The sequence below is a fragment of the Lemur catta genome, chromosome 24, assembly GCF_020740605.2.
Source record: "Lemur catta isolate mLemCat1 chromosome 24, mLemCat1.pri, whole genome shotgun sequence".
Taxonomy (NCBI): Eukaryota; Metazoa; Chordata; class Mammalia; order Primates; family Lemuridae; genus Lemur; species Lemur catta.
Window position 1 is genome coordinate 344,936 of NC_059151.1, and position 20,567 is coordinate 365,502.

A 20,567-nucleotide genomic window follows, 5' to 3' on the forward strand; every position below is an offset into this window, starting at 1 on the left:
GAGGAAGACGAAGGGAAGGGTGGGCGGAGAAGGGCACAGACAAAACGCCTGTCCTGGGGCGGGAGTTGCTGAGCCTTCCCTCCAAGAGGAAGTCACCTGGAAGGGCGGGGCAGGCCGTTCAGGCAAGAAGACTGAGGTGGTAGGAAGTGAGGCTGGATTGGTGGATAAATGCGAGTCACGAGCAGCTGAGTTTATGTATCATGCTGAGAAATTTGGACTTTGGCCATTAGGCCCAGTGAGTTTTCAACCTTCGTGTAAATTCTGCTGTTTGGGACTTGGTGTGATTAGGTGTTACAAATGATCTGTTACTTAGAAATTGTGAAAATATTTGTGAATGACTTGGTTTTTTAAAAAATGTGGCAACACTATGAAAACATCTTCATTCACTTGAATTTCAAAATGTTCTCGAGAGAGAGGGAGGGAGGGAGTAAAGTTACATGTAACTTCAGGAACGCAGCGTGGCCGGCAGCCTGTCTTATCTGCTGCTAGAGTTGGGTGGTGATTATGAATTACTGTAGGATTTGCCAGTTGACTTTTATTGTTGTTTTTATTTTTTATAATTTGTCAATAATTAAATCTTTAAGAAGATAGGTGCTGATTTTTAAAAAAAATAGGAATCAACTGGACAAGAATGATAATTTAAGTATCTTTTCATCATGGCACAAGTAATAGCTATAAAATTTTAAGCCAATGAAATAGTGCTATTAAAATTAAAGTGCTTATAGTATGTTAAATCTGTACATTATGTATATTAAAAATAAGGTTCATTGGTGCTTATTGATCAATATATAAATTTATTCTTTATGAATAGTATCAGTGAAAACTTTAAAAGTCTGAATGTGTACCAAGCTTAATATTAAAAAATTAAGTTAAATTTTTTTCCTGTAAAAGCCATATTTTGAGGAGAGAAATCTTTTACTAGCTAGTTTCATTATTCACTGTTTCCAGAAAGCTTTTATGGGTATTATCCAGCCGCCTCGCTTCAGTCCGTGGCGCTCTGTGCTTTGCTGCTTGAAGGTTTCCTTCCATCTCCCCAAACTTCACATCTGCTCTTGTTAAACATGTGAAATTTATCTAACGTGTATCCTAACGATGGAAACACTGGGAATGGCAGATGGAATCATGGAAGGATTTTAAGCAGGAGAGAGAGTCTGAGTTTTAGGAAGACTGTTCAGGTGATGGTAAGGAGGAAAGGAGGGAAGGAAGCAGAGAAAACGGCGTCGTCCGTGGCTGTTGGAACAGTGCGGCCGAGGCCGGGCAGCCGTGTGCGCACCGTGACCGCTGTCTTCAGCCTTAGTCCATTCGGGGCCCTCCTTTTGCCTGATGTATCCAGGCGTTTTCCTCCCATCCCTCTACACAGAAAGCCTAGCTGCTTTTTCTCTGTCCAGTGGAATCAAATTTGTTTTAAAAATTGTAATCCCCAATTCCCACCTGAAACCTTCTCTGGCCGAATTAGGCTAAAGGTACAATTGCTCCTCCGTGGCGGGATTGTTTTTACTGTCTTTTATTTTACTGTCACTATGTGCCGTACCTTTTTAAGTGTATGGTAAATTCTTTGAAAACAGGGTGTTGTGCGTTGTTTTGCCGATATCAGTAAATGTGCAGTAGATATTGGTACATTGGCAAAATAAATTAGGAGGCATTAGATTGAACAAACTCTGCAGACTTTTAGTACGCTTTTAAGAGCTTTTGTTATGCTTATGTGTGTTGTGAATCTTTAAAGAGCAGTTTAGGCCAGGAACAAGTTAAGGTTAGGGCTGGCCTGTGCTACCCGATAATAAAGAATAAACAGAAAGATTGTGTATAGTATTTCCCCCAAATTACTTGAACTTATGCAGTGCAGCATTGGTTTTAATGACACATCAATAATTTGAAGTCAACAAATTCTTGATTATCACTAAAATGAGATATAATTATATGCATATATGATTTTTTATTGCCTATTCAATTTTCATATGAATGGTGTCATTTCCAGCTCATCTTAAGCATAAGTGTTATTTTCAACATATATTTCTCTGATTTTCTAAAATCTTTTGGTTCAGTTTCACTTCTTTTGGGAAAATAGTTGTTAACAGGGCTCCCTCTTGTGGCACATACAGATATGAGGAAAGAACTAGATCTCTGTAGTTGTAGGTAGATGCAGATGCGTCAGGGGTGTGCTTGGTAAACCATATGTGTAAAAATTGTAAGAATCAAATCACTTGGAAAGGTGGTAAGAGAACTTAATAAAGAGATTTTATTGCAAATCCTGTTGGAAAGTGAACATATGGCCCTATTAAAAAGTATTTGAGTTTTTCTAATTTATAGAAAGCAAAGTTGACATTTTACTTGTCTTTTTTTTATGAAAAAGAAAAGCAAATGTCTGTGTCTCCTCAAATTATATTTACTGTCTCTTGATTTCAAAACTGTGCTTTATCACTTAACCCACCCACATCTGGGGCCTAAACTAAGTCCTAACGAGAAAATTTTTGTATAATTTCTATTCAGCGTTTTAAGTAAAGAGAACTTAAAGATTCAAGAAGTTGAATGTGAGCCAGTAGTTCCACCTGTTGAGTGTTTTGGCTGCTTTTGTTTTACGGGGCCGTAGGCACAGCTTGTTTTTTTTTTTTAAATGCTTTGAGTCCAAGCCAGGAGAGATTATTTCTTGTTGTTTCTTATTTTTATTTCTCTTACTGATTCACAGAGTTGTCTCTCAGTGTTGTCTAAAACTGTATGAAAAGTTTTCTGTTGGTTTCCTTTCAATACCATTTTATGACCTTAAGACCAGTGTCTGGGATGGTGCTTTTTGTGCCAGCTTTACTGGCAGGCTGTATGTGGCAGTGTACTGTTTTAAGGACAGTGGTTGGTTTTATTTTATCTGCTTTCCTGTGTTCATTAAACATTTAATACCTAGGAATGAGACTTGGGAAGGAGCCCAAGAGGACTAGCGTGATTGATACTAATTAAAATGCATTTATTGAATTATATGCTTTGTAGAACAAGTAGTAAATTAGATATAACCCCAGCATTTGGAATGAAATTGTTCTTCTGTTGTAGAATAACAGATACCATTGGACCAACAGAAACCTCCATTGCACCAAGACAAAGACCAAAGGCCAACTCCACTCCCGCCACTCCCAGTGTGCTGACTGTGCAGAGTTCAGCCACCCCTGTCAAAGTCCCCGTTCCAGGTGAATTTGGTAACCACAGACCGAAAGGTAACACAGCCCTGCCACGCCCATCTCCTTTACAGTGAACATAAATGAACCTGTAGGGTTTGATCTGCTGGCGTATAAACTGCTGGCAAACTTAGAGTTGCAAAGCAGATAAGAAACTTTCTACTTACGTCTAGTAGACTCAGTTGTTTTCCTGAAGTTGTGGGCAACGGGAGGTTCCTGGCAATATAACAGTGTGGCACAAATAAAGCGCACAATTTGCTTTGATTCTGTAAGTACAAATTCTTATCCCCAGTGCCATCAACTGAGGATTTGAGGTTGGTAATGAAGTCTAAGGTTGTAGAAAAATCTGTGTTGTGTTGGAAAAGAGGAAGTCGAAACTGTGGCTTTCCAAAGTTGCATGTGTTCTCACTGAGTGTGGAGCCTTGACAAAGGAAGTGATCTTGAACCATGTGGACATGACAAAAATAAAAGCTTGTCCTCTCATCTGATTTTGAGAAAAACTGTTTTCTAATCTAAAATATCTCCTAAGCATTATGATACAGTGTGGTACTTAGAAAAATGTCTCCCAAGGAAATATCTATAATATTAGAGCATAAACTTACTCTCTCAAGATCTTAGAGGCGTAACCTGAAGACCCACCTCAAGGAAACTGTTTTGTATTTTATTTTGTCATAAATCTGTTTTAATGTTAAAATGTTTTCAATTTGGATGGTTAAGAGCCTACACTTTGAATCTCATGAACCTGATTTGAATCCTGTGTTTTCCATTTTTCAGTTAATATATCTATAAAAATGTCAGTATCTGTCTTATAGTATCATTGTGAGGTTTAAATGACTGCTTAATGTAATACCTGATACATGATATGCCCCTGAGAAAGGTTAACTGTAAACCACTGTTAAGTACATGCTCGGGAAAGATAATGTTTATTTTTATTTTATCTGGCATGCTGCTATATACTTCTGGGGTAATTACGGATAGCAGTTGGAGGCCTATTCCATTGAAAAGGGAAAATAATGGGGATTTGAAATTATTTGTGCTTTATTCCCATCTCACCGTTTCTTACCCTCCTTGTTATCTTCTGTAAAATGGAATAACAACTTTTCCTGCTACGAGGAGTAAAATAGCAAGGTGTGTGGCATCTGGAAGAATTCCGTCGTACATACAGTGAGCATTCAGTGTTAGTTTTTCTTTCTTGGACCTTTTTGGGCTGAAGATCTTATTAATCTTGTTTACTATGGATTAGTATCAATATCCCCCAGCCAGAGACCACTAGAACCGCACTTGCAGTTGAGCAAGTTGGGTTTTCTACCCCCAACTACGTGGATCTGTGGGTGTCTCAGTAAGACGGTGTTTCACCAGACTTATTAGAGCATTTGGGTTTGTTTTGGGTAATTCTGGAGAGGCTTTAGGGAAGTGGGCTTCGTGCTGTATTAGATACTGTCAGCAAGTGGTGGTTTGATACGATTAGATACCTTAGTAGATCTTGTCTATTAATAGCAGGGGGCTAACGCCTCAGTTGCTAAAGAAGCAGCAGTCAGTCCTGTCAGGCAGGGTGGTTGGACGGTGTTGGTGACTTTGTGGTCAGACGTGACGATGGTGTGATCTTGTCGTGACCCATCGCAGCCACCGAGTGGCTCTGTCTGGTGCTGGCGTCGTGTGAGACCACCCACGGGGCTGGGGGTGCCGGGCCTGCCCCTGAGGTCCAGGGCAGCGTTTCCCTCCTTACGTGCTTCTAGCTGAAATGAGAAAAACTGTACTCTTTCCCCATATCTGCATCTTTCAAACATTACTTCTCCCTTTAAAAATACATAAAAAGTAACGCATGAATATTTTTCTTTTAAAATGTTCAGATTAGACAGAAGTATTCAGAGAAAATATCAAAGTCAGAGGAGACGTAACTGGCAGCAGTGAGTGTGCGTCCCCGGTCGTGTCCAGGCTCTGGTGTGGCTGCGTAGACACGGGGTTTCATGCTGTACGTGGTTCTCTGGTGCTTGATCGCTTTCTAACTTGTGTTCTGGGAAGCCGTGCTTGTCAGTGCGCACAGATCTGTGATTGTCAATAGGCGCACGGTATTCCATACTGTGGACATGCTCTCATGCATTTTTAAAATTGCCCATTTTATTTAGCTTTTCAAATTTATTTGCAAATTGTATATAGTATTTTTTGGTAGTTCTTTTAATTGCCTCATGTCTGTAGTATGTTGCCTCCCTCATTTCTAGTGTTTATCTGCATCTCCACTGTTTTTTTCTTGGTGAGGCTTGCCTAGAGCTTTCTGTCTTAATCAGTCTTTTCAAAGACCAGTATTTTATTGATTAACTCTGTGTTGATGTTTCTTAGTTCCCTATTTCATTAATGTGTGCCTTTATTATTATTAATTTATTTCTTCTACTTTCTTTTTTTTCGTTTTGGAGACAGTCTCGCTCTGTTGTCTGAGCTAGAGTGCCCTGGCGTCAGCCTCGCTCACAGCAACCTCAAACTTCTGGGCTCAAGTGATCCTCCTGCCTCAGCCTCTTGAGTAGCTGGGACTACAGGCATGTGCCACCATGCCCAGCTAATTTTTTTTATTTTTAGTAGAGACGGGGTCTTGCTCTTGCTCAGGCTGGTCTCAAACTCCTGAGCTCCAGTGATCCTCCCACCTTGGCCTCCCAGAGTGCTAGGATTGATTACAGGTGTGAGCCACCACGCCTGGTCTGATGTGTGTGTCTTTTTGGTTAATTTTGAAAGTTCAGAATTTGCCTAGAGTAAAACTTACGGAGCTTTTAAGTAAATATCCATTTAGGAGACAGTGTTAATAGATTCACTTCAGTGAACATTTATTGAGCAACTGTTATATAAAAGGTTCTTTGGGACTCTAACAGATAACAGACCCTTTCCTGCAGGGTCCCTGGTTAGGAAGTGGCCACATAAGCCATTAGTACGTGCAAGACGACTGAAATGTAATGAACTGAGTGTTAGATGAAGGAGCGAGGAAGAGAGATTTGAGGTTAAACTTTAAAGAATGAGAAAACTTTCAGTAGGAGGAAAATGGCATTCTAGACTGAGAATCAGATGGGTAAGGATACGTACCCATAATAGTGCACGACACACTTGAGAAACGTAGAACGAACTGAGACGGCGTCTCCACAGAGAGATGAAACAGGAAGTGTTTCTGACCTGTTGGCTTGTTCAGAGTTATAGATGACAACATTAAATTTTCTGAGTACTTAAAATTACAGTAAATAATCCCCTTAGACTGTACCCATACGGAAGTTTTTCTATTATAAAGATATAAATGTCTTAAACGATTATTGAAATGAGTGTTTTGAAATCTAGCCATTTTATTGAAACATTAGTATGTTAATATAATTTTTTGGAAACCTATTTTAGGGGCACTAAGACCTGGAAACGGCCCTGAACTTGTGCTGGGCCAGGGAGTTCCGCAGCAGGGACCCCAGCCGCCCCGAGTGCTGCAGCAGCTGCAGCAGGGGGACTGGAGGCTGCAGCAGCTGCACCTGCACCCCCCGCACCCCCCGCTGCTGCCGGACGCCTACGCGCTGCAGGTGAGAGAGTCTCCGTTACTTTGTCATGAAGCGCACGCGGCAGTTGTGTCCGCGGATTCCTCTTTGTATCGTGGGGATCCTGAACTCCAGATGCAAGCAAACATCTCCCCTGATTCTCTAATTATTAAAGCGTATGTATTTACTTTGCATTCAGTGAGAGACTTAAGATACTCCGTTGAATAGGTTGCTTCATGCTGACTGAAGAAAAGAATGTTCGTCTGGACGTGGTATTCGCGAGTCAGCAGTGCAGTTCATGGTGAATGTTGCTTGCTTGAAGCTGCATTTTGAGTTCACAGACTAATAATGTTAGTGTTGAAAAGGCGACATTAAGCTGTTTAGAAGTAAAATTTCCTTAGATTTTTTTTTTTTTTTGTTTGTTTTTTTGCTTGTGTTGGCACAGGGTGGAGGGGGGAGAGGCAGCATTTAGAGCTGGGAGGGACGTAGAAGGAAATGAGCTTGAGTTCTGTTCTGTCTCTTGCCTTATCAGAACCTGCATGTTCCTAGTTTCACTGAACTGTTTTAAATTTAACAACTGTCACCATCAGTCTTTTATCATTTCCTGAAATGTTTTTGAGCCAGTTGTGTGCCTGTCACACTGTTCTGGTTCTGGTCTGCAGACTCAGCGTGGAGCGTGGGGCGTGGGACGACCCGGAGCAGGGCGGGTGGGAGCCGGCAGGGGTCGCTGTGAGGAGCCCTGGTCCGACGTCACTTCAGGGTTTTGATCAACCAGGACAAGGTGGTGATGTGTTCAGGTGGAGCTTTCTTCTGGACACACCCAGACTGTGCTGAAAGTGGTTTTACTTGAATTTCTGTTAAGTTTTGTTGGTAATTTTGAAAGCAGTTCCCATAAGCGTATGTAAGTTGCAGTCGCTCACAGACTGTAGCTGTGTCGTGTCAGTGTTTGGACGACTGAGCTCCCACGTGGTTGTTACGGTAACACCAGTGCGTGAGAAAGGCTGTGGCTCAGGAGAGCACGCGTGGTGGTGACTGGCCTGTGTCTGTCGTTGCAGTGTCCCCACGTGCTCCAGCAGCCGTTCCCGGCACACCCTGCCTGCCAGCCGCAGCCCTCTGCCCCCCAGCGCCCCACCACGGTACGTGTTAACTGGTTCCTAGAGAGTCTCCGAGTGTCCATTATTGTGCTGGAATGCACAGTGTAAATAGCATCGTTCAGAATTTAGTATTTCAGAATCAGTTCAAATAAGTCAACCACGTGGATCTTATCAAAGCCAGCCATGTGTTCTCAAGCAGCTTTAAACTGTCTGGAGCTGTGGTGCCTGGATGTGGCGTGTTGTGATCCACTGATGCACACGCTTCTCTTACCTGGTAGTGTAAGGGAACACGCCTCTCTTACCTGGTAGTGTAAGGGAACACGCCTCTTGTCCACGGTCTCCCGTCACGTCTCCTTCATGGAACGTACAGGGAAGGTGCGTTGGCTTCAGAGAATAGTTTGACCTTTTTTACAGCAGCCACCACACTCGTGACTTTGAGCTGCTCCATTTTTCTTAAAATATTTAAAGGAGGATTTTTTAATCTGGCCAAGTGAGCCGAGTTTTACAACTTCTTAAATAGATTAATTTTATCTTGCTGCAGTTTTGTAGTAGTATAGCTGCTCCTTCAGATAATTGTTTTTCAGGTTTCTGATTCTGTCACCAGCGTGAAGAGGAAAGAATGTAGTAAATAGACGTGTGCTTCAGTGACGTGAGCTTGCGTTGCGTGATGTCACTTTAGTTTCAGATGCAGCAGTACCAGCTTTAGTGACGTGAGCTTGCGTTGCGTGATGTCACTTTAGTTTCAGATGCAGCAGTACCAGCTTTAGTGACGTGAGCTTGCGTTGCGTGATGTCACTTTAGTTTCAGATGCAGCAGTACCAGCTTTAGTGACGTGAGCTTGCGTTGCGTGATGTCACTTTAGTTTCAGATGCAGCAGTACCAGCTTCAGTGACGTGAGCTTGCGTTGCGTGATGTCACTTTAGTTTCAGATGCAGCAGTACCAGCTTCAGTGACGTGAGCTTGCGTTGCGTGATGTCACTTTAGTTTCAGATGCAGCAGTACCAGCTTCAGTGACGTGAGCTTGCGTTGCGTGATGTCACTTTTGTTTCAGATGCAGCAGTACCAGCTTCAGTGACGTGAGCTTGCGTTGCGTGATGTCACTTTTGTTTCAGATGCAGCAGTACCAGCTTTAGTGACGTGAGCTTGCGTTGCGTGATGTCACTTTAGTTTCAGATGCAGCAGTACCAGCTTTAGTGACGTGAGCTTGCCGTTACGTGATGTCACTTTTGTTTCAGATGCAGCAGTACCAGCAGGCCTTCGTGCAGCAGCCTGTGTTAGCGCAGCGCCCGCTGTCTCAGCCGCAGGCCTTGCCCGAATACCTCGGCTCCCCGCAGGAGTTCTCGCCAGCCGTGGCTGCCTACCCTGCCTCACTCCCCGCTCAGCTCGGAACCATCGTGGACGCCTCCTACGGTGCCAGTAGGCAAGTGTCTTCCCAGCGGGTGCGAAGGGCATCGCTGTGGAGGTGGGTGCGATGCTGAGTGGAGTCGTTAGGTGGCTCTTGGGTTGACTCAGGGTCTCTCTGAGAGCCGCACTCTGTCCCCCTCGTCCTCTCTCGTCCCTGTGTGTCCCCGTCCTTCCTTCCTATCAGCTAATTCTGGCAACTGCTAATTGCAGAAAAGGCTCAGCAACGTCTAGCAGTACGTAGGGCCCAGGAAATTACTGGCTTGTATGTAAAGGCATTTTTTGTAATTTAAGTAAAAACAAAACCCTGACAATCTACTTCAGTAATTAAAAAAAATTCTTGAGGACAAGTTAACCTTTTTTACTTATATATTATTACTTTTGATTAATTTGACTGTGTACTCATAAAGATTGTATAATTTAGTTTAAATAGAGCAAATATTTTTAACTAGATTATTTGGTTCTTTTTAAAGATGATATGATACAGCAAACTTACTGTTAGCATAACGTAGTTGGGAAATAGTGTGTTTGGCTATTCAGATATATTGGTTAGTAGAGTTATTTTTCATGGATAATTCATTATCAGAAGCATTACAGTAATTAAAGAACTTTGATACAAATGTTCTCAAACTTCGATATGAAACGGTAATTACCTCAAGATCTTGAAATTAAGAATCGCTGTAGGCCGGGCGCGGTGGCTCACGCCTGTAATCCTAGCACTCTGGGAGGCCGAGGCGGGTGGATTGCTCGAGGTCAGGAGTTCGAGACCAGCCTGAGCAAGAGCGAGACCCCCATCTCTACTAAAAATAGAAAGAAATTATATGGACAGCTAAAAATATATATAGAAAAAATTAGCGGGCATGGTGGCGCATGCCTGTAGTCCCTGCTACTGGGGAGGCTAAGGCAGGAGGATCGCTTGAGCCCAGGAGTTTGAGGTTGCTGTGAGCTAGGCTGACGCCACGGCACTCACTCTAGCCTGGGCAACACAGTGAGACTCTGTCTCAAAAAAAAAAAAAAAAAGAATCGCTGTGAATACCTCCTAATGTTTTTAGATACCTAGGAGAAAGTAACTGTTAGACTGGCCCACTAAGGAAGTTCTCATATGATGATATTTCAGGATTTGGAACACTGGCTTGGAAAAGGTATCTGTGAAGTTTGGGGAGTTGAACGTGGGACACAGCAGTAGCACATCTGTACACTGCAATCTACCTCCCCAGCTGTGTGCAGGAGTGGGGGGACGAGAGGTGCAGATCGAGATGGGGGGTGAGGAAGGAGGGAGACAGAGGTAACTGAACTGATTTTTTGAAGTGCTGTTTTAAAGCAAAAATTGGGGTTCGTGAATTAGCACGAGTTTGTGTAAGTGGAGAACACAGCGTATGGTCAAAGCGTCGGTTACAGGCCCAAGGTCAGCACTCGCCAAACCCTTCGTCATTTACCTGCTCTAGTTGCAAGCTTTGACTTTACCCACACAGCACTTTTTAAAATAAATTAATAGCTTATTGTAAGTAATAAAACATATGCATTTTAAACAAATTAGAGCCATTAAAATATAAACTATGAAATACAAGTAATCTAATAAATTTGCAAAACATACATATATGAAAATAAGTCCCCCAGTGATAAGAATGGAATTTTCCTCATTAAAAATAGGATCATCTGCTCAATATTATTATAGTTTATGATACTGATGAGGCTGTTGTATTAATTGGATGATTGACTTTTTTTTCCCTTGTGATGCTAAGTAGCATCAATGTCTTTTCCTTTCTTTCTTTCTTTCTTTTTCTCTCTTCTCTCTTCTCTTTTTTCTTTTTGCTTCCCTTCCCGTCCCTTCCTCCTTTTCCTTCCTGCCTTTCTTTTCTCCTTTCCCTTCTCCTTTCCCTTTCTTTTTTTCTCGTTTGTTTTCTTGTTTCTTTTCTTTCTTTTCTTTTCTTTTTTCTGGAAGACAGGGTCTTGCTGTGTTGCCCGGGCTAGAGTGCCGTGGCATCAGCTTAGCTCACAGCAACCTCAAACTCCTGGGCTCAAGCGATCCTCCTGCCTCAGCCTCCTGAGTAGGGGGAGACTACAGGCATGCGCCACCGTGCCCAGCTAATTTTCTATTTTTTGTAGAGACAGGATCTCACTATGTTGCCCAGGCTGGTCTCGAACTCCTGGCCTCAAGTGATCCTCCTGCCTTGGCCTCCCAATGTACTGGGAGTTACAGGTGTGAGCCATCACACCTGGCTAACAGCAAAAATCATCAATTAAATCTAGTGTATTTAGTTGGAGAGTCCAAAAGGTATTAAATAGTCTTCTCTGACATAGCATATGTCATGCATACTGCTTATTCTGAAAGACTCTCAGCTTCTGGAAGCTGGGTCATGTCACTGATGAGAATGGAACGATGAATTAGAAGTCCTGTATGAGAGAATTTATATTAGTGCTCCACAGCATATATACTGTCTAAATTTCTGATGAATCAGAATTGGATGTCCAGAGATTTGAGGTGCTGATGCCTGTGACGCATGTGAGTTGCTATGGCAATGCCTGCTTTGTTCTCATCTGTGATGACGCTGTTCAAGAAATCACAGGTTTCTTTTTCCTATTTTCTTTGCAACTATTAAAATTAAAAAATTAGTTTATCATTGAAATGATCTTGTATGCCCCAGGCTGGGAAATAATGCGTTGGCTCTCCGTGGCAGCGTGTAGGACTTGTTTCACTGCAGGCCTGTGGAGTTACGTGTGGAGGGATGCACGGTAGAAGCACTCACACTGGCGAGAGCGGGCACCACACTGGAGCTCGGCAGAAGGCCGAGCAGCGATGGCAGAGCCGGTTGCATCCCGGCCACTGGAGGGCAGGAACGCACAGCTCCTGCCGGCTCGGCCCGCCACACTCGCTGCCAGGTGCCACGGCGCGGATGCTGCTGTCCCTGGTTAGCATGGGATGGCGTGTTGGGGGCACTGTCCTCTAGCACAGTTTAAAGGAGCTCTGTAAGCGAGTGTCCTGCCTACGATTAAGTCAGTGTAAGATGAGAATTGGGGTTAAATGTCTCTTAGTGTGTAAGGGCTGCTGTTTGAATAGAGAAGGAACCAACTGGTTCCTCAGTCAGAAGGAAAGAGTCACTGTCTTAGAATGATTTTTTCCCTTTTCTTTTCCACTAGTCCTCTGCTAAAATTTATATTCTTCTACTGTGTTAATTTATCTTTAGTATGAATATTAGAGAGTATTACCGTGTTGTATTCCAATAATAGTTAAAATAAATATCCTGTGTGCATATATTGTCTTATTTATTATGATACATAATTGCCCCGTTGTAGTATAATAGTTGTCTGTTGCTGCCTGATATCCCAAAACTTAGTGCTTTAAGACAAACATTTATGGTCTCACACCCCTTGTTTGGATCGTGAGTTCAGGAGTGGCCTAGCTGGGAGGCTGTGTCCGCCGTCCTCCACGTGCTTGGCCGTGCTGGGGGCCCGTTCACAGGGCGGTTCACTCACAGGCTTTGGGCAGGAAGCCTCGTTCCCCCGCCACGGGGATGTCTCCAGAGGCTTCCTGAGTTTTCTCTTTGGCAAGGCAGAGACTGTTTTGAGCCCTTAAGGAATCGTTGATTCTGGTTCTCCCACAGCAAGTGATCCCAGAGGGAGCAGGGAGGAACCCGAAATGTCCTTTTATGGCCCCGTCTCCGAAGTCTTGTGCTGGTGCCTCTGCCGTGGTTCATTCGCTGGAATGGAGTCACTGCGTCTAGGCGTAGTCAGGGGCAGCAGCTGTGGGCTTCACCCTTGGAAGGGAGGAGTGTCGGAGAACTTGCAGACGTATTCCAGGACCTGTTTAAACTGTAGGTTGAGGTGAAATCCTAGTGAGTAGAGTCTGCCAAGAAGAATCCAAGAATTCATTTCAGGAATGGGAGGAGGGTGATTTGGATGGGGAATCAGAATCAGAAAGTTCTGGAAGGGATCACTGACAGATGAGGGGGGTTGCCCGTCTCTCTTTGGGTTTTACCTTTTCTCGTCTGTGTCCTAAGGGACCCTGAAAGTCGTGAAGATGGTCCTGGAGTTGGAGACGGGACTCTCCCGTGGATGCAGGTGTAGACCTTGGCAGTTGATGCATCCCAGAATGGGTCCGAACTGAATTGCATTTTTTATTAAGATATTAAAATCCTTTATTAGAAGGATTTGCTCTGTAACATTTGGATTCAGTGAAAAGGCTGCACTCAAGGATCCAGAAGTCTACGTGTGGCCCTGAAGCCGCAGGTCCCCTCCCCTGCGTGAGCGAAGCCGTCCTGGCAGCTTGTCTTCTGTTGGCGGCTCTGTCAAAAGGAAGCTTCCTGTGGTGTCTCGACACAGCCAGGGCACTGTGCTCCGTCGCGATTTGGGAGTTGTACTGTTTGATACGGCAGCTGGTTTTCACTTCAAAGCTTACTCACTGTGATAAGAACAGCTAATATTTATTGACGGCTTATTTTTTGCTAGACATTGTTTTCTTACCTTTACACCCCATAAGGTAGATACTGTCATTCCTTTTTTACAGATGAGGAAGCCGAGGCACAGGGAGGTTAAGGAACTTGCCCAGGGCTACACAGCTAATATGCCTTTACCTAGGTGACTGTGGAGCTTGCGAACCTTATGGAGAAAATCCAAATCCTACGTGTTCTGTCTGCATCCCATGCCCTTATCTGCCATCTCCACCGTAATAAAATGATAATGATCTGGTTTTCTAAGCATTTATAAAGTATGAACCATGGCACTGTACATTTTTATTCTAATTTTTAGTAATTCTAATTTTTTTCTTCTCTTTCTTTCTCAATTATTACTCTAGGTCAGTTGCTGATAAAGAGGCTGTTGCACATTTTACAAATCAGAAGAACGTCAGTAATCCGCCTGATATGTCAGGGTGGAATCCTTTTGGGGAGGATAATTTCTCCAAGTTAACAGAAGAGGAACTACTGGACAGAGAATTTGACCTTCTAAGATCAAGTAAGGGACACTTGAAGGCTTATTTTGCTTCACAGTAAGATAACAGCCCTGCTATTATTCAGCAAGGCCAAAGACTGTTTTTGAGGTGGTGTATAGAAAATTCTTTTTGTGCATTTGAGGGCAAAATTCAGGCCATCTTCTTTTACATGTATCAGACTATGTTCTGTGCATTAGAAATCAACTGCTTGATACTAGCTATTAAATCCAAGGTTGCTGATAGTGTGCTGATACCCTAACACTTAAACACTGCATATTTATGGATGTTAAATTCATAGTATCTCCAAAACATGGAAAATTAATGTTCAAGTAAAAAGGGAGACGTTATTATCTTACCTTCCTTAATCATTTTGCAACTCTGTCTTCTTGCACACTTGGTAGAAAGTGCTGTGGGTCTGAGATGCCCTTTGAAAGTGCCTGAAAGAAAACGTGGGCTCCGACCTTACGTTAATGTTCTGCAGTCAGTGGGGACGCGAGGGCAGCTTTGTTGTCCTGATAAAGCAAAAGTCAAATAAATTCTTTTTCACTTTAAATCAGGTATCTCAATGTTTTCACTTGGAATCATTGCCTTTCCTTAAACTACCTAATATATATGTCCAGCTGCGCCCTACATATTTTGAAAATATTCTTTTTTGAAAGAGGGTAGTGGGTGTTTTGAGGGGCTTGCAAAATACGAGGAAAAAGCTCACTTTTCCTTCCCCTTTTGCATGTGAAAAGAAGGGCTTTACAGTTCCTAGTTTCTATTTTATTTAGGTACCTGGCCTTATGACAACATTTAATAGATGAAATGGTTTGTTTTTGTGTATATTTTTATGTAAAATTTATAAATGCCCTGAATTCATGTAAGAATAGTTGTTGAGATTTAAATTTGTATTTTACTTATTGGTTATATGATTATGAAAATTAAATTGATGACTACATGTAGATATAAGAATGAGTTCTGAGCCCTTAATAAAGGTTTGTTAACTTTGGTAAAACCAATCTTATCTTATTAAAAAATTTTTTCTTTAAACCACAACTATTTTGTTTGGCATTTTTCCTAGAATTTATGTTGAGTAGCCCCAAAAGTAAGGTTTTAAAAAAGGAAATAACATACCTTTTCTTTCAGAGGGATGGCAGGGGGAAATTATAGGGAGTAACCAAATCATTATAATTTGAAGGATTATTTTTGAAGCAAATGTATTAATTTTTATGTGTCCTGACCAGGGTTTGCTAAATCAGTGTTTTCAACTCCTTGGGTAAAATATACTTAAAAAAATCAGTTTATGGAATTGGTAAAGTATTTGCATTATTTTGTGTGTTATAAATATGTGTTATTCTTAATCTCCCTAGAATTTGTAATGACACCCAAGTTTCATTTACTTAGCATAGGCAAGAGCAGTATGTGAAGATGTGTATATAACTTCATAAAATTGGGTTTAGCATGTAAAGTTCTTAACCAGCTGTTTGCTCTCAAACTTCAAGGTCGGATAACTGTAATTTGTGGATGCATCTGTGTGTGTGTGTGTGTGTGTGTGTGTGTGTGTGTGTGTGAAAGAGCATTTGGTCTTGATTGCAGTATTATTATAAGTTATATAACTTATAGTTATTTATAATAAGTATAATTATTATAAGTTCCAAGTGAAAGTACAAGAGGAACTTGATGAGGTCAGACTGGGAGCAACCTCAGCCATGTGGAAAACCACCTGTCGTGGTCCCCGAGCTCCTGGAATCACTGTCTCAAGGCTGTGCCCTTAATTCGGCACATAGGGCCAGAAAACAGGAATTCTGATCCCTGGTAATGACATTGAACTAGGTCGTGATTTCAGTTAAGTCAGTCAGCTGCTACTGTCAGTCTGACTTGCTCATTTATAAACTGGGAATAATGATGCGTACCTCCTCGAGTTGTCAGGTGAATTGAATGAAATAATTTATTGAGTCCAGGCACTCAGTAAATAAATGCTACTTTCCCTTTCCTCATCACTGTAGAAGTTCTAGTCTCTGACTTAAGAGGTTTTTGGCCTTTAGCTAGCATTTAAAAATTGCATGTAAATTATCAGGTTTCTCAGTGGTAATTTAAAAATCAAAGTAGAAGGGGCTTTGTGAGCAAACACGTCCGTAGCAGACGTGGCAAATGACAAGGGATGGAAAAGTGTGTGTTTTTCTCTCAATAATTGATAGTCATTGTTATGGGGTTCAAGAGGTGAAATGTCTGTAATGATAAAGTTTATGATTCTAAATATGCATAGTGTGTAGTTTAGGAAGATTTCTTCCCAAAGTTTTACTTAACCGTAAAATTCATTCATCTTTAACACCTCTTTCATTCGTGAGCAGCGAGGTCTGTAGCATTTGATCTGTGTGACAGGGTTTGTGGCATACCGATGCCCAGGGACCCCTTCCAGGACCTGAGGAGATTCAGTGGAAGGCTGACTGTGCAGTGGAAATTAGCGGTTGGACATCACTGGTTGGTTCTTCAGCCCCTAACAACTTTTTCCACAATGAATAACTGAATAATTGATGCATTTGAAATGCCAAATTGGATATTTTACCTTTTTTCTTACCATAGGTACTTAGTAACAATTTTCTAAACTCTTTTCTAAAATAACTTACATTTGGTTTATGAAATGCTTTCCAGTGAGACACTGAAAACCATTATAAGGCCCTTAAAAATAAAGGCGTTGCTGGAATAATGCATTGCTGTTGGAGGTTTTATTTTGAACATGATTCGTGGTGGTTTGTTTAGAAGCAAAAAGTGAAATAAGAGATGCTGTCTGTGAAATATTTGTGTGTATTGTCCAGAAGGCAATGTAAAATCATACTCATTCTGATATTTTAAAATTCTAAAATAATTAGGAATTGGTAACAGCTCTTTTTTTTTTAATGACCTTTAAGAAAACAGTCGATTCCATATACCAGGCAAAAGGATTTAACATATAAAATAACGTAGATTTTTCTCGCTTTTGCTTTCATTGTAAATGAATGTCGTTTATGGTTCAGAGTTTTTTACCCATTCTTATTTAAGACCAAAACATTAAATCAAGAGTAAGCATTAGTAATAAAGCCTATCTCAAAGATATTTTTTAAACATTTAAGCTTGCATTTTATTTTCTACCATAACATCCAGATTAGTATGTAAACTTTAGAAATCTAATTGTCATAAAATTTAATACTGTCATATTTCAATATTTAAATATTTAATATGACAATTAAAAATTGTCACATTTAATACATTAAACAGTAATTAGAATACAGATGTTTGTTTTGGGAAAATTATTAACTTACGTTTGTTCAAATAGCTGTGTAGTTTTATATGTTAATTAAAAATGATGCCTAATGTAGTATTTCTTGTTGATGGCAGGTTTGTTTCCGTTTAAAATTGCATCAGATTAGCCAAAAGGAAGCATAGAAGAGACTAAAGACTGTGGGTTGCTTTGCAGATTCTACTGAATGTTGTTTCATGTGTGAATCCACAGAATGAAATAGATACTGGCATCTGAATCTATAATCAGTTTATTGTAAAACATTCCCTTACCCTTTTTAGCTAATTCAGACCTCTTACTGTTTTTTTCAGTGCAGAGTAATAGAACTTTTCAAATATATTAGAACAGTTTCAAGGGTATCAGATGAAGACTGTACTTTTTATCCATATTCATTAACCCTTTAGCCTTTTGGGCCATTATCCATGTGTACAGCAGAATTAGCTTTTTAGAGCATTTTAATTTTGTGATGATATTATGGAATATACTTTGATTCTAGGATTTTTAAATCCTGTATTTTTGCCATCTATATCAATTAAAAATTTTAAAGATATTGTTTTTATTCACCAATACTCTTGTTTGGGGGAAGGGAGGTAGAGGTAAGTTTCTTACGTCGGACAAATCAAGCTCAAGTTTTTTCTAATCTAAAGGAAACCAGTGATTTGAAAATGGTACTTAAATACATTTTAGGGATAACTATTTGAAAAGTAGCTTTACATTAACCATTTCATTCATTTTTATTTATAGGTAATAATTAAAAGTTAATATGTATATTTATTTTATATTTTGTGCCTTAGACCCAGATTATCATATGAACTGTAGGAATCCAAATTGTTTTTAAAAAATATTTTATTGAAAAATTATTTTGTGGAACGATGAGAATGTAATTCAGTTTTATTAGGAATTTATTCACATTCCTATTTTGAAATAATTGGATAAATGAAGTTAGCATAGAAGTATCTCCATATGTTTACTCATGAGGACTCCTATATAAGAATTAGTTCACCCCTACGTGATAACGTTTGTACTTTGTCATAATCGCACAGTGTTGTTTATACATTTACCAAATCAAAAGTTTATTATATCCCAAACAAACAGTACAGTTAGTCAAAGTGTGCGCCTAAACCTATCGGCACAGTTTTGCCATCTTAACAGTAGCTTGTTTATGCAGAAGCAGAGAAGCCTGGAGAGCGAGTGGCAATGAAATCTCAAAAGGCATTTTCCACAGCTTGTTGTGAATTGAATATTTTTCCTTGGGAGAAGTGGTCCAAAGCCTGGAAGACGTGGTAGTCAGTTTGTGCAAGGTCTGGTGAATACAGTGGATGACAGAGTTTCCAAGTCCAGCCTCTGTAGTTTGAGCAGCATTGTTTTTTTGGCATATGTGGTCTTGCAAGAGGATGGACCTGTTTTTGTTGACCAATCTCGGGTGCTTAATCGGAAGCATCCTCATCATTTCATCCAATTGGTTGCAGTAGACATCTGCTATAATCGACTGACCAGATTTCAAGAAGCTGTAGTGGATAATACCAGCACTGGACCACCAAACAGACACCATTAGCTTTTTTTGATCAATATTCAGTTTTGGACTGTGTTTCGGCACTTCATCTTTATGCAAGCATAGTGCCGAATGGTTGTGATTGTCAAAAAGAATCCATTTTTCATCACATGTAACAATACAGTGTAGAAATGGTTCACCTTTGTGTCATGAAAGCAAAGAAAGGCAAGCTTGGAGACGATTTCTCTTCTGAGGCTCGTTTAATTCACGCAGTGCCCATCTACCCAGCTGCATACCTTGCCCATTTCTTTCAGATGGTCCAATATTGTTGGAATAGTAACATCAAACCTTGCTGCCAATCCACACGTAGGTTGAGATGGATTCGCTTCCACGACAGCTTTCAGCTCGTCATTATCCACCTTGGACTCAGGTGGCTCATGTGACTCATTTTCAAGATTAAAAGTCACCAGAGTGGAACTTCTCGAACCATCGACGTGCTGTGAGTTTGTCAGCCACATCCTCCCCAAACACGTCGTTGATATTTCGAGCTGTCTGTGCTGCACTGGTTCCACAAGGGAACTCATGTTCAAAGATACCACAAATTTTTGACTTATCTACGGTTTCACAAAAATTGCTCTAAAAATAATTTCAAAGAAGATCACAAGCCAAAACATGCATTTGGAAGAATGAGGATGTACCTTTACAATTAAAAACAAAATGAAAAAAAACAAGAAATGTCAAAGTGAAGTGTCAGAGATATCAACTGTCAAACTTAGTACTTAAGGAAATTGGACATTCCATCCTTAACAGCCTAATATATTTGGGGCACCGGGGCCTCCAGGGCCTTGTCTTCTCAGGACTGTGCTTCGTGGACAGCCGTGTCACCGTCACCCGGGAGCTTGTGGACGTGCAGAATCTCAGCACCCGCCCGCCATGATCCAGTCAGAACCTGCATTTTAACAAGTCCCCAGGTGATGGACATGCACATACAGTTTGAGAGACACTGTCCTAGGGGATTCTGCTTGAACTTGACGCTCACTCCAAAGTTACAAGTCGATTTTTAGAGAATTCCAGTTCTATTTGGATTCCCCCTCTCCTCTCTGTAGTCCCTTGGAACTCACTTGAGACCAGGGTGTACTTTACCCACAGAATTCTTGACTATAGGTCAGCCCAGGCATGAACTGGATTTCTCTGAATAGCTGTGGACCAAAGGTCTACTCTTAGGAATGCCTAAAATGTCTGGAAAAGGAGGCAGAATAAGTCCCAGGCAGTAGCATTTTGATTGCTAGGGATCAGATGGTAGAGAGACGTCCTATAAAAATCCGGAAGTTCTCAACTGATGTGTGTCTGCTACGTGGAGAGTTTGAGAGCAGGGAGAGGTAACTAGGGAAGCAGGATGCGTGAACTCTTGCCCAGACGCACCGGTGCTGTTCGTGCCTGGGCGTCTGGGCTCTGGCTCTGCCTCTTCCTGGGAATGTCCTTCCCCAGGACTCCGCTCCCCTGCCTGCCTCCCAGTCCTCTCCTGCCTTGTCACCCTGAGTGTTCTGTCGCTGCAGCCCGTGCCCCCTGCTTTAATTCCTATCATCCTGCACTGCGGTTTTCTCTGCAGCTTTATTTTCAACGTATTGTATACATTTCTCATTGTGCTCGTTGTTTATTGTACTTTCACACCAGCACATAAACCACATGAGGACAGATGTCTTTGTTGTATTGGAGGTTACTGCCAGTTGCCTGGAATAGGG

General features: G+C 41.3%; 1 protein-coding gene across 1 annotated transcript in view; it reads left to right on the plus strand.

Moving 5' to 3' along the window:
- BMP2K (BMP2 inducible kinase) overlaps window positions 1–20,567 on the plus strand; it is a 96,851-nt gene that overhangs the window by 52,470 nt on the left and 23,814 nt on the right. Inside the window, exons 10-14 of the mRNA XM_045536631.1 lie at window positions 3,037–3,197; window positions 6,525–6,697; window positions 7,708–7,788; window positions 8,982–9,166; window positions 13,940–14,097. Of these exons, the coding sequence (XP_045392587.1) occupies window positions 3,037–3,197; window positions 6,525–6,697; window positions 7,708–7,788; window positions 8,982–9,166; window positions 13,940–14,097 (758 nt within the window). The remainder of the gene's footprint in view (window positions 1–3,036; window positions 3,198–6,524; window positions 6,698–7,707; window positions 7,789–8,981; window positions 9,167–13,939; window positions 14,098–20,567) is intronic.